At 42.8% G+C, this 14638-nt stretch overlaps 1 protein-coding gene across 1 annotated transcript; it reads right to left on the bottom strand.

The window, feature by feature from the left end:
• Window positions 1-797: 797 nt before the first annotated feature.
• LOC117535208 (G1/S-specific cyclin-E2-like) lies at window positions 798-14469 on the bottom strand. The gene is given in 13 exon segments (XM_034199597.1): window positions 798-1795; window positions 2593-2750; window positions 3061-3172; window positions 4005-4139; window positions 4522-4617; window positions 4873-5019; window positions 9513-9648; window positions 10509-10651; window positions 11305-11328; window positions 11330-11359; window positions 11474-11555; window positions 12598-12634; window positions 14214-14469. Coding segments are annotated over 12 exon segments (1185 nt in total). The 5' UTR covers window positions 12612-12634; window positions 14214-14469; the 3' UTR covers window positions 798-1687.
• Window positions 14470-14638: the final 169 nt, after the last annotated feature.

The following is a 14638-nucleotide window of genomic DNA, read 5'->3' as shown; positions in this document are numbered from 1 at the left end:
GTCTTAAAGGTCACCTATCATGCTATAGGTCTCAGAAATATAAAAATATATTAAAAACATGTTTTGATCAAAATACCAAACAGATCACCCATTCTAGCCTCATACTTCCTGTCTCTAAAGTGCTGATTTGGGTATAAAGCTTTAAAGAGGAGGGTCTGAGCTCATGCGGGACCCGGCAGCTACTGTCTAAACTAAATGCTGCCGTGATGAAACGCCATATCATGGATTATCAAGGATTCTCTCTGAAACAGTATGGAGCTCAAAGGCTTTCTCTCTTGCCGGTTATACCACAAGGTGAGTTCCTTTTTACTTCCTGCTTCTTCACACACATGCTCTCCAGCACAGGTTAGCTCTGAGTGTTAGCGATGCTAATGTCAACACCGACCATATTACGTCCAAAACAGTCGGGCATTGTTTCTGATAGCAACGTTTCTGATTGGGCCGTGGGTCCACATTTCAGATATTACGTCATATCGGACGCAAATCTGGATCAGCTCCGTTGTTCCCCGTTTTTAGAGATTTGGGTACGGAGGAAAAGAGAGAGGGGTTTATTTTCTGACGCTGCGTGAGTTCCCCGACACACCGGGGACACACGGTGATGGAGAGAAGACATCACAAAGTGCATTTTGCATGATAGGTCCCCTTTAAGTATTTGCAGAGGAGGGAGAAGTACTCAGATCATCATGATACAAAAAGATTACATAGCTGATGAAAAACTAATAAAGTTATGGCATATTATGTGGAAAATATGCAATAGATTAGTTTGTAGTGTATGTTGGATGTAGAAAAGTCTGTCGTTACGTCATACCAAATCATTTCATTTATTTCAAACATTCCCATATAAAAGAAAACACATTTCTGAATTGCACTATTTACACAAACATTCACATCTCCAGGCGTCTGCTGCAGGTTCCACTCACAGCTCATCCAAAGGCACTGAGGACAGGCAGAGCCATAAATACATGTTGCCTTCTGGCGGCATCACTGAAGGACTCCTTTATTCTTTGTACATATACACAGACATCTTGTTTTTACAGACTAAGGCTTATCAATAAATACAAGCACTTAAAAAAATGAATAGCAGAAGCGCTGCAGCATCGCAAGCCGTTCTCTTATCGAGTCAAGTTTCCCAGGAATGTAACAAGTGTGCAACCAGGTTGAATAAAGATTAAGAAAAGGGATGATTGAGCGTCCGGTGTCAAACAGCAGCTAAAGTGTCTGGTTGATCTCATGGCTCACAATGCAGTTCATTCCTAACGGGGGGGGGGGGGGGGGGGGGGGGGTTAAATACTTTACCCTCTGTAGTTCAGAGCAGAATGAAATGTATATTCAAGTTTCCCCATTTCGGAAAAAGCACCAGATAAATACCCGACGTTTCCACTCCAACATGACGTTAGATTTAAAACAAAGCACAGCGTTCCACTTGTCCACGGCGGGAACAGGTGGAGGCAAACATTCACATTAATTAATCTGTCAATTAAAAGTTGCCCAATAATTCCTGTTTAAAAACAAATGATTTAAAAAGCAGACGGACAGGAATCAGATCCAGATTTAGTGTTTAAAATAATGAAAACGTGCTACATGAGGTCTCTTAAAATCCGTCTCACTGACGAGTCGAACACTGTACGGAGGGGCGCGTCCTCTTGGTCGCGTGCTGTTCATTGATTGGCCAGTTTCTCTGCGCTGCTCAGTGATTGGCCGGCTTCTCTGTGCTGCTGGGAGGAGTCAACACCGTTCCCACGGCGACGGGCGACAGCTGACACTCGGGGCTGTCCGGGCGGTCCAGAGATTTCCTCTGCAGAAACACACCAGCGTGAGTTATTACTAGCTTTGACCAGAGATACTGAATACTGCCCTTTATTTTGGGAGCCATTTCATTTACAATCCCCAAAAACACATCCTGTTTGCATTAATAAAGCTTTTATTCTATTAACTATCCTTAAAAATCTAATTTCGCTCTCATTACGTAATGTACATCCTCAAAAACACATCCCGCTCTTATTTTGGTAGCTTCTGTTAATAACAAGCTTTAAAATCACATCCTTATCTGCTCTTATTTTGGAAATCTTATACACAGTAAACCATATTTACCACGCTCTTATTTTGAAAATAACCCAGAAAAACCTCCCAACCAGTCAAACCGTATTAACCTCACTCTTATTTTGGAAAACCTCCCAACCAGTAAACATATTTTCCCAGCTCTTATTTTGGAAACCTCCCACCCAGTTAACCGTATTACCCCACTTTTATTTTGACACCTATACTTTGAACCGCGCTCTTATTTTGAAAACCTCCTAAACAGTAAATCGTAATGACCCCGCTCTTATTTTAGAAATCCTCTACACAGCGAGACATTTTTATCCCCCTCTTATTTAGAAAAACCTCCCGCCCAGTAAACCGTATTTACCCCACTTTTATTTTGAAAACCTCCTATACTTTGAACGGCATTAACCCGCTCTTATTTTGAAAACCTCCTACCCAGTAAACCTTGATAGCCCCGCTCCTATTTTGGGGAAAAACCCACCCAGTATTTACCCCACTCTTATTTTGAAAACCCTTGTTGAAGCCGCGTGGTGCGTTGGTTTTGCTCACCAGCAGGTCCAGGTAGGCCACGTGTGTCTGGATGTTGTGCCGCGCATCAGATTTCACTTTGGGGAAGTTCTTGAGTTGAGGTTTGGTTTGAGTCCGCAGCGTGTCCATGAAGCGACTCATCCATCGCACACAGGGAGCCACGGAGTCCCACGTCAGGCCTGACACACACACACACAGAGAGAGACACACACACACACACACACACACACACGTTAGGATACGGAGTCAAATATACCCAAACAGTAGGTATACATTAATGTAATTCACTGTATAAAACAAACTGAAATGGACTAAATACAAACTACTTTAACTATTAAAACGTAAGCATCGGTTATAATATACAAATAAATCATATTTCGGATGTGTAATTATGTAGATCGTTTTACACGTTCGAAATAAAATCGAAATAAAATCAGTCTTCAATCTTCAGTTTTAAATCAGACGTCCAGGTGGAGAAATCAAACTCACCTGAGACTTTATGAACAACGTCGAACGAGGAGAAGTGGCAGAATGCGGCGGCGGCGAGAACGCAGTAGCTGTAGTCCAGAGAGTTGATGTCCAAGATGCAGAGGTCCAACAGCTGCAACACACAGACGCGTTACTAACACAATAAGAGAGCAGAGATGAGACCCTGACATGACTCAGCGTTTTAGCACTTCCTGTCTGGAGGTCAACGGATTTCTGAACACGTTTTTGGTTGTTAGCCTGAAATAAAGTCTGTGGTTAACACAAGCTGAAGAGATTTGTATTCTACGACAAACACGTCAGTAATTACCCCATTGGTGGAATTAAACTAACAAGTGTCTAAATGAGACGCCTAACATTAGCCACCTTTAGCTTAGCGGTGGTGACGTGAAGTCATGTGACCGTGCTGTAATTCCTTTATAGCCCAACATTAGCCACCTTTAGCTTAGCGGTGGTGACGTGAAGTCATGTGACCGTGCTGTAGTTCCTTTATATCCCAACATTAGCCACCTTTAGCTTAGCGGTGGTGACGTGAAGTCATGTGAACCGTGCTGTAGTTCCGTTTATAGCCCAACATTAGCCACCTTTAGCTTAGCGGTGGTGACGTGAAGTCATGTGACCGTGCTGTAGTTCCTTTATAGCCCAACATTAGCCGCCTTTAGCTTAGCGGTGGTGACGTGAAGTCATGTGACCGTGCTGTAGTTCCTTTATAGAACAACATTAGCCACCTTTAGCTTAGCGGTGGCGACGTGAAGTCATGTGACCGTGGTGTTAATATGTGGAGATTATCCCTCTGAACTAAACGTGCAAGTATCCTAAACGTTGAGATTATTTTCAGCAATAATCCGAAAGGAGAAATCCCATTGAACCAGGGAGATGCTGCCTTCAGGGTCCACTACAGAAATACGACATCTCGGTATCAAGCCGTGTGGAAGTGTTGCAGGTACCTGTGTGATCTGGATGTATGTTTCCTGAGAGAACTGCGGCACCAGGAAGTTTTCTCCGTCCGCCTGCGCCTCCACCTGAGCGTAGAGCTTCAGCCACGAGATCGGAGTCTCCGGACACAAGTTCCAGTTCAACGCCTGCAACACGAACACAGGTCAACACACTGAGACGGGTGTTTGCATTTTACGGACATTAATACTTATGCTGGAATACAAAAACAACTAGGAGTTTAATTTGTTTGTAAATGAAGTAGTTTCTGCTGATGGACATCAAAGCACTGCTAAAAACTGCTCGTCACTGTAAAGTATTTCACATGAATTATGTGACCGTCCTCCTGTAGATATTTAATTGCTCTTCTTACTGCACTGTTAGTGTACGGTTGCTATGTATTGCTATGCTGCTGTGTTTATTGTATCTCTGGCATTACAATTCCCTCGGATGAATAGAGTCTTATCTTACAGCCTTGAACTAAAAAGCAGCGGATGCAGTTCATGAAAAGGTTTTTTTCAATAAGCGCACCTTCAGTATGTGCAGCTCAGTGCGCTGGATGTCCCAAAAATCACACGCTCCGTCCGTGACGTAGGCGAAGTCTAAGATTTTAGGAGGGTAGATTTCCTGCAGAGATCAGAGGAACAGCAGAAATGATAAACAACACAATGAGACTGAGATGTTACTGAGGGGCTTTGAGTGAGTATATCAAAAACTAAAGACTATAATAAATATCGTAACTTGTATGTCATCAAAAGGGTCCGATAACAATATGAAACTCTTTAAAATGATGTGCTTTGTTAGTTTCCACCACTGGGATCTGACACTAGACAGTAATATTCCCTTGGATGTAAATACAGAAGACGTTCAGGATGCTCTCACCTCGATCTTGGAGGCGATGAAGAGCGCGGAGATGCCGATGAGCTGCAGGTAATCTTTGTTCACGTTCTCCTGAGTCACCATGAAGCGGTCGAAGAAATCCTGAGCCAGGTAGGCCGTCTGCCGGTGGAGCGAGTACACCTCACACACCTGAACACAAACACACCTCAACACACTGGACGGCCATTTGTGCACCTTTAGGAGTCGTATTCAGGTGTATATCAGTATGTAGTGTCTCTACTTTAAAGAGTCCTCTCCTGCTGATGTTCAGGTGTATATCAGTATGTAGTGTCTCTACTTTAAAGAGTCCTCTCCTGCTGATGTTCAGGTGTATATCAGTATGTAGTGTCTCTACTTTAAAGAGTCCTCTCCTGCTGATGTTCAGGTGTATATCAGTATGTAGTGTCTCTACTTTAAAGAGTCCTCTCCTGCTGATGTTCAGGTGTATATCAGTATGTAGGTGTCTCTACTTTAAAGAGTCCTCTCCTGCTGATGTTCAGGTGTATATCAGTATGTAGTGTCTCTACTTTAAAGAGTTCTCCTCTCCTGCTGATGTTCAGGTGTATATCAGTATGTAGTGTCTCTACTTTAAAGAGTCCTCTCCTGCTGATGTTCAGGTGTATATCAGTATGTAGTGTCTCTACTTTAAAGAGTACTCTCCTGCTGATGTTCAGGTGTATATCAGTATGTAGTGTCTCTACTTTAAAGAGTCCTCTCCTGCTGATGTTCAGGTGTATATCAGTATGTGGTGTCTCTACTTTAAAGAGTCCTCTCCTGCTGATGTTCAGGTGTATATCAGTATGTAGGTGTCTCTACTTTAAAGAGTCCTCTCCTGCTGATGTTCAGGTGTATATCAGTATGTAGGTGTCTCTACTTTAAAGAGTCCTCTCCTGCTGATGTTCAGGGTGTATATCAGTATGTAGTGTCTCTACTTTAAAGAGTCCTCTCCTGCTGATGTTCAGGTGTATATCAGTATGTGGTGTCTCTACTTTAAAGAGTCCTCTCCTGCTGATGTTCAGGTGTATATCAGTATGTAGTGTCTCTACTTTAAAGAGTCCTCTCCTGCTGATGTTCAGGTGTATATCAGTATGTAGTGTCTCTACTTTAAAGAGTCTCTCCTGCTGATGTTCAGGTGTATATCAGTATGTGGTGTCTCTACTTTAAAGAGTCCTCTCCTGCTGATGTTCAGGTGTACATCAGTATGTAGTGTCTCTACTTTAAAGAGTCCTCTCTGCTGATGTTCAGGTGTAATAGTAGTGGTGTCCTCTACTTTAAGGAGTCCTCTCTGCTGATGTTCAGGTGTATATCAGTATTAGTGTCTCTACTTTAAAGAGTCCTCTCCTGCTGATGTTCAGGTGTATATCAGTATGTGGTGTCTCTACTTTAAAGAGTCCTCTCCTGCTGATGTTCAGGTGTATATCAGTATATAGTGTCTCTACTTTAAAGAGTCCTCTCCTGCTGATGTTCAGGTGTATATCAGTATGTAGTGTCTCTACTTTAAAGAGTCCTCTCCTGCTGATGTTCAGGTGTATATCAGTATGTAGTGTCTCTACTTTAAAGAGTCCTCTCCTGCTGATGTTCAGGGTGTATATCAGTATGTAGTGTCTCTACTTTAAAGAGTCCTCTCCTGCTGATGTTCAGGTGTATATCAGTATGTAGTGTCTCTACTTTAAAGAGTCCTCTCCTGCTGATGTTCAGGTGTCTATCAGTATGTAGTGTCTCTACTTTAAAGAGTCCTCTCCTGCTGATGTTCAGGTGTCTATCAGTATGTGGTGTCTCTACTTTAAAGAGTCCTCTTCTGCTGATGTTCAGGTGTATATCAGTATGTAGTGTCTCTACTTTAAAGAGTTCTCTCCTGCTGATGTTCAGGTGTATATCAGTATGTAGTGTCTCTACTTAAAGAGTCCTCTCCTGCTGATGTTCAGGTGTATATCAGTATGTAGTGTCTCTACTTTAAAGAGTCCTCTCCTGCTGATGTTCAGGTGTATATCAGTATGTAGTGTCTCTACTTTAAAGAGTCCTCTCCTGCTGATGTTCAGGTGTATATCAGTATGTAGTGTCTCTACTTTAAAGAGTCCTCTCCTGCTGATGTTCAGGTGTATATCAGTATATAGTGTCTCTACTTTAAAGAGTCCTCGCCTGCTGATGTTCAGGTGTATATCAGTATGTAGTGTCTCTACTTTAAAGAGTCCTCGCCTGCTGATGTTCAGGTGTATATCAGTATGTAGTGTCTCTACTTTAAAGAGTCCTCTCCTGCTGATGTTCAGGTGTATATCAGTATGTAGTGTCTCTACTTTAAAGAGTCCTCGCCTGCTGATGTTCAGGTGTATATCAGTATGTAGTGTCCTCTACTTTAAAGAGTCCTCTCCTGCTGATGTTCAGGTGTATATCAGTATGTAGTGTCTCTACTTTAAAGAGTCCTCTCCTGCTGATGTTCAGGTGTATATCAGTATGTGGTGTCTCTACTTTAAAGAGTCCTCTCCTGCTGATGTTCATGTGTATATCAGTATGTGGTGTCTCTACTTTAAAGAGTCCTCTGCTGCTGATGTTCAGGTGTATATCAGTATGTAGTGTCTCTACTTTAAAGAGTCCTCTCCTGCTGATGTTCAGGTGTATATCAGTATGTGGTGTCTCTACTTTAAAGAGTCCTCTCCTGCTGATGTTCATGTGTATATCAGTATGTGGTGTCTCTACTTTAAAGAGTCCTCTCCTGCTGATGTTCAGGTGTATATCAGTATATAGTGTCTCTACTTTAAAGAGTCCTCTCCTGCGGATGTTCAGGTGTATATCAGTATGTAGTGTCTCTACTTTAAAGAGTCCTCTCCTGCTGATGTTCAGGTGTATATCAGTATATATGTCTCTACTTTAAAGAGTCCTGCGCCTCTGATGTTCAGGTGTATATCAGTATGTAGTGTCTCTACTTTAAAGAGTCCTCTCCTGCTGATGTTCAGGTGTATATCAGATGTGGTGTCTCTACTTTAAAGAGTCCTCTCCTGCTGATGTTCAGGTGTATATCAGTATGTAGTGTCTCTACTTTAAAGAGTCCTCTCCTGCTGATGTTCAGGTGTATATCAGTATGTAGTGTCTCTACTTTAAAGAGTCCTCTCCTGCTGATGTTCAGGTGTATATCAGTATGTAGTGTCTCTACTTTAAAGAGTCCTCTCCTGCTGATGTTCAGGTGTATATCAGTATGTAGTGTCTCTACTTTAAAGAGTCCTCTCCTGCTGATGTTCAGGTGTATATCAGTATGTAGTGTCTCTACTTTAAAGAGTCCTCTCCTGCTGATGTTCAGGTGTATATCAGTATGTGGTGTCTCTACTTTAAAGAGTCCTCTCCTGCTGATGTTCAGGTGTATATCAGTATATAGTGTCTCTACTTTAAAGAGTCCTCTCCTGCTGATGTTCAGGTGTATATCAGTATGTAGTGTCTCTACTTTAAAGAGTCCTCTCCTGCTGATGTTCAGGTGTATATCAGTATGTAGTGTCTCTACTTTAAAGAGTCCTCTCCTGCTGATGTTCAGGTGTATATCAGTATTTAGTGTCTCTACTTTAAAGAGTCCTCTCCTGCTGATGTTCAGGTGTATATCAGTATATAGTGTCTCTACTTTAAAGAGTCCTCTCCTGCTGATGTTCAGGTGTATATCAGTATATAGTGTCTCTACTTTAAAGAGTCCTCTCCTGCTGATGTTCAGGTGTATATCAGTATGTAGTGTCTCTACTTTAAAGAGTCCTCTCCTGCTGATGTTCAGGTGTATATCAGTATGTAGTGTCTCTACTTTAAAGAGTCCTCTCCTGCTGATGTTCAGGTGTATATCAGTATATAGTGTCTCTACTTTAAAGAGTCCTCTCCTGCTGATGTTCAGGTGTATATCAGTATGTAGTGTCTCTACTTTAAAGAGTCCTCTCCTGCTGATCTTCAGGTGTGTATCAGTATGTAGTGTCTCTACTTTAAAGAGTCCTCTCCTGCTGATGTTCAGGTGTATATCAGTATGTAGTGTCTCTACTTTAAAGAGTCCTCTCCTGCTGATGTTCAGGTGTATATCAGTATGTAGTGTCTCTACTTTAAAGAGTCCTCTCCTGCTGATGTTCAGGTGTATATCAGTATATAGTGTCTCTACTTAAAGAGTCCTCTCCTGCTGATGTTCAGGTGTATATCAGTATGTAGTGTCTCTACTTTAAAGAGTCCTCTCCTGCTGATGTTCAGGTGTATATCAGGATGTAATGTCTCTACTTTAAAGAGTCCTCTCCTGCTGATGTTCAGGTGTATCAGGATGTAGTGTCTCTACTTTAAAGAGTCCTCTCCTGCTGATGTTCAGGTGTATATCAGTATGTAGTGTCTCTACTTTAAAGAGTCCTCTCCTGCTGATGTTCAGGTGTATATCAGTAGTGTCTCTACTTTAAAGAGTCCTCTCCTGCTGATGTTCAGGTGTATATCAGTATGTAGTGTCTCTACTTTAAAGAGTCCTCTCCTGCTGATGTTCAGGTGTATATCAGGATGTAGTGTCTCTACTTTAAAGAGTCCTCTCCTGCTGATGTTCAGGTGTATATCAGTATGTAGTGTCTCTACTTTAAAGAGTCCTCTCCTGCTGATGTTCAGGTGTATATCAGGATGTAGTGTCTCTACTTTAAAGAGTCCTCTCTGACCTCCAGCAGCCAGTCCAGCAGGATGGCTCTCATCTTGGGCTGCAGCTTGGGGTGTCTCTGCAGGTAACTTTTGTCGTGGACGTACTTCAGCTCCTTGTTGAGCATTTTGATCCAAACGTCGTCAGAGCTGGCCCAGCTGCAGGACAAACACCGGGGGTTAGTATCTCGATACGTACCATTGGAGAACGTCTGAAACTGTCTCTGGGACACATCCAAAACCGACTAGTTCAATTGGTCAGTGTGTCGTTCAAAGTCACCGGTGAGATGCCAATTTACCGGTTATTATCTGCATCTATTATTGAGATTTAAATAACCTGTTCAGCCCAGAGCCTGTTTTTCAGGTCTCAGGCTCCAAAAGGACATTCCCAGACCAAATGACCATATCTTCTAAAAGGGTTCCATTACGGATAAACCTGTGAGTGTGATGTAGAAGAGTCAGAATCAATATAGATGTTTTTATTTTAAAGTAAATTCAGATTGAACAAAACTGTAAATTATAGTTTCCGTCCAGAAAAAACATGACTTGGTGAAAACCACCCTTGGATGATGGGATGGTAGACTAAAAGCTTTAGGAATCCAAAGTACAACATATAATAAGTACCATTGATGCGAAACTAGTGACATTTGACCTTTTTAGAGATTTAGAAAAAACACACTTCTGGGGTCATTTGGGTGGATTTCCATATCTCTGGCCCTCTTCGTTATTACCCTTATGTTTCGTTTTGCTAAAAATGGTTAATATTGTCTGATAGCCGAGTTTCTTCCCGTTAAGTGGGTATGACACGTCCATAGTTTCTTAAATGTTAAGAAGCCTGGCTCAGACGCTGTTTCTTGCAAGATGTTGCGCTTTGCCCCGTGGGGTCCAACTGGTTGATTCAGAATCACCATGAGACTGGGACAATACACAAAGTCTGAATACACGCTTTCAGTGGGAACACTGAGTCGGGCGGAGCAGCAGCTCAGCGAGTCATTGAGGTGTCAAACACTCTCTCTCACCTGAGGCGGGGGATGGGGGAGGCCTTGATGAAGAGGTTCTTGAAGCGGTACTGCTTGAAGCTGGACGGGTCAGCGGGCTCCAGCTCTTTGTGCGGCGTCTCGATGAGGAGGCAGGGACTCGCTCCGTCCTCAGACCAACACTTCTGGAAGGAAATACACAGAGACAAGGTGAAGAAATATATCAACACAAAGACTTTAATAATGCTTTACCTGTACGGCACTTTCCAAACACCAGGGGAAGCTCAGGGTGCTTTAACTACATGGTAAACATCAACATTTAAAGTAGAGAACACACATTAAATATCAGGTCAGACGTTGCTGTCGGCCTTTTATTGGAGAGTTTACCTCAAATGTGCTGAGAATAATAGTTCACCAGTCAAGCTCACCGGTGACACCTTGTGGTGACAGCAGGTACTGCACTGTTACTACAAAGTGCCCTTAGGAGTGACCTTAATCTGACCAAATCAAGAACCAACTAATAATGTGTAATCGCGCGTTGATGTGCTTTGTTCAATACATAGCTAATGTGTGGGAGACTAAACCGGGGCAACCGACAGCCAGGTGTGACATGTGTGACCTACGGTGTAACAAAATGGACGCTCTCAATAAAAGGAAGCTAGTTTCCATTACTGAACTTGAAATACTCAAAGTGAAGCTAGTTTTAGCAACTGAAACAGGGACACACACACACACACACACACACACACACACACACACACACACACACACACACACACACACACACACAGATAATAAACTACACACTAATTCAGAGTGATGACCTGTGGACACTGACCTGGATTTCATAGCTCTGTTTTTTTGGCAGCAGGTTGTAGTTCTTTCTTTGAGGGCTGGAGAAGAACACAAATAAACGGGAGAGTTAGCATCAGTGCTAACAGCTACAACAGGGTAACACACTGTTATAACGTTACGTCCAAAGACACAAGTGTGAAACAACACAAAACCTCTGATCTCCTTTTCTTCAGGGGGGCTTTGACGGCCGGCACGAGTGCGTTTGAATCTCTGGCTTGCAAAGTAATGCGACCACTGAAACACAAAGTGCATCAGATTTAAGTACAGGGAACCTCATGGTACGCTACGGGCCGTTTGAGTGACTTACGGCCGGAGTCACATTTATTACATGTGTTTTAGTCGGATCGTATTAACACGAGTAACCGTGTGCTGCAGCTACTGTGATCCTGTAACGTGTGTGTAAAGGGTTACTGAAGTTCATTCATCACGCAGGTTACTACTTTACAGTTTAGTAGAAGTACTCAGGTCTGGTACTTGAGTAAAAGTAGAAGTACTCAGATCTTGTACTTGAGTAAAAGTACTCAGGTCTTGTACTTGAGTTAAAGTAGAAGTACTCAGATGTTGTACTTGAGTAAAAGTAGAAGTACTCCGGTCTTGTACTTGAGTAAAAGTAGAAGTACTCCGGTCTTGTACTTGAGTAAAAGTAGAAGTACTCAGGTCTTGTACTTGAGTAAAAGTAGAAGTACTCAGATCCTGTCCTTGAGTAAAAGTAGAAGTACTCCGGTCTTGTACTTGAGTAAAAGTAGAAGTACTCAGGTCTTGTACTTGAGTAAAAGTAGAAGTACTCAGATCCTGTCCTTGAGTGAAAGTAGAAGTACTCAGGTCTTGTACTTGAGTAAAAGTAGAAGTACTCAGATCCTGTCCTTGAGTGAAAGTAGAAGTACTCAGAGTGTAGGAATACTCTGTTACAGTAAAAGTCCTGCATTCAAAATGTTGCTCAAGTGAAGGTAGCAACAGTATTTCACATCGTTCATCCAGATGGAGTAAAAGTACACCATTTAAAGTAGCATAAAATGGAAATCCTCAATTATAGTTCCTGCTACTCAAATATAGTACTTTAGTCAAATGTACTCTTCCCACCTCTGACTGCAGATCATATGATCCACCAAAATATTGATTTGTGATCAAGAAGGTGAAGAAACAACTCTAATGAATGCTGCCATTTTGAATGATTAAATAACAGGATGTAAATCTATATAAGCACCCAGCAGTACCAACTGGGTGATGTCCTGGCCCCCCTTGGTCCCCACACCACAGCTTGAGAACCAGCTCTTACCTGCGTCTGGACATTGTGTAGAGTATCTTTATGGCTCCTGCAAAGAGAAGGAGGAGCAGGTGAGATAAATCCACAGCACAGAGTTCACATCCTGCAGTCATTCTGTTCTTCTATAACTTATATTATTCACATGTATATAGACTCCTGCATTTCCTCGTACATTAGTCTCGCAAAAATAATATGTGGCTTTTTATTCTACGGTTTCTCCTCACCATGATCTCAACGCGTTTCAAACATGACGTTGTTGGTCATTCAGATTCTCTGAGCATTTCCACATGTAGCTCCAGAGCATCTGACAATAAGGCTTATGAATATTAAACATGGTATTTTAGAGGGGGGGGGGGGCATGCTGAGGAGCCACTGGGCCCCAAGAAGCACCAGATGACATGCAACCAGAACCAGGTGACCCTGCGTCAGACCCCCCCAGTGAGGGTCTGACGCAGGGTCTCTGGACCCCAACATGTAAGAGCACCTCACAGCTTAGTGATAGCTAGCCTGCGAGGTCAGAGGTCCAGCTGTACAGCTCAGTAAAGAGGGATACAGCGGCTTTAACAAACAGTGATGGTCAGCTAACTAAGCTAAAGCTCCACATGGGAACATGATGACACATTTCATTAAATAGCAGGTTTATAAACCAGATGAAAGTGATCATAAAGAGCCACACTAGCTCTGGAAGCTAGTGTGGTGACTACAGCCAAAAGAAAGGAGGGGGGCTGATTGTTCCCTCGATTTCAAACAAAAAAAAGCTCATAAATGCTGCATTAAAACGCACTTTATCCCCTGTATTGGTTAAGCAAACATCTCAATGCGAGTGCAGTGCAGTTTTAAAGTGTGGAAAGGCGGTAATATGGACTTTATTTCAGGGTTGAAACTCAAAGACGCGCCAATTTCAGAAGCTCAGAAGCGGGAGGATTTGAGCTCAGCCTCCGCCGAACCTCCTGCAGCTTCCGCGGGGAAACTAGTGGAAAACAGCCCGATGTCGGCCTAAAACCCACATCAACTGCTGGGGTACACTCTTGGGGATATCATATCTGAACACAGACCTTGAAAAAGGTTATTAAATGCAGATAAACCGAGACCACAGCGAGGCTACTTTGTGCAGAGGAGCTACAGTAATTAGCAAACCTAGCCTGGGTCAGCTAACTAGGTCAACAATAACCAGCTAATCCTGACCCCCCCATTATAACACCCGACACAAAGCTGCCTTCACGTGAACCTCAGTCTGAGTAGAAAGAAACACTTTAACAGTTTAAAATAACAACAACAGCAAGTGTTACTGGAAATAAACTCCTCTTTAAACTAAAACTCTCACCAAGTAGAGTCTGAAACCGTCTATAATACAGAGGGAAACCACTTGTATATGAGGTAGAATACAAGATGAGAATAAGATATGAAAGCAGGGTCTCGATCGCACTTTTGAACCCACATTTACAGCCAACTGGTCAACTTTTAACCCCAAGTTACAGCAAACTGCTCCATTTTGAACCCACATTTACAGCAAACTGCTCCATTTTTAAGGGCAACCCGTGCCATGCAGACCCTGTGAGGCGAGGCTCAGACATCCCGCGTTATTAGGCAGATTTTAAAGGATAAAAGTGTCTCGGAAAGTCTCTTACCTCCTCGCTGGAGAGTCAGTGAATGAATGGATGCATCAGCTGTGGCGCCGGCGCCAATCCTTATATCCGCCTCTTCCCACTGCGCATGCGCGTTCCCGGTTAACAGAAACCCGCTAAATGTTCAAATCCCGTGAGCGATTTTCACAAACCGGCAGAGTTCCCATGTGATTAACGTCCCGAGAGCGATCGAAGGTGTTTGTTTAATAATATATCATTAGTATGCAGCTCTGGGGGAGTTAACGGCTTAACAGAAACGTAAGGACGCGATTTAAAGGGATTTTAACGGAGTTTCACCGGAGCCTCCGTTCATTTCGAATGTTCTATTAAGTTTAAACGGCTTTCCGTTCATCCCGACTGAACTCTAACGGCTCGTTTCACTCACTCACCTCACACAGCGTCGGTACTCCGCGTTAACATTCACTTTT

Source organism: Gymnodraco acuticeps, unplaced genomic scaffold (genome assembly GCF_902827175.1).
Source record: "Gymnodraco acuticeps unplaced genomic scaffold, fGymAcu1.1, whole genome shotgun sequence".
Taxonomy (NCBI): domain Eukaryota; kingdom Metazoa; phylum Chordata; class Actinopteri; order Perciformes; family Bathydraconidae; genus Gymnodraco; species Gymnodraco acuticeps.
Note: the sequence above shows the minus strand (reverse complement) of the source record. Positions and strands in the feature narration are given on the sequence as shown.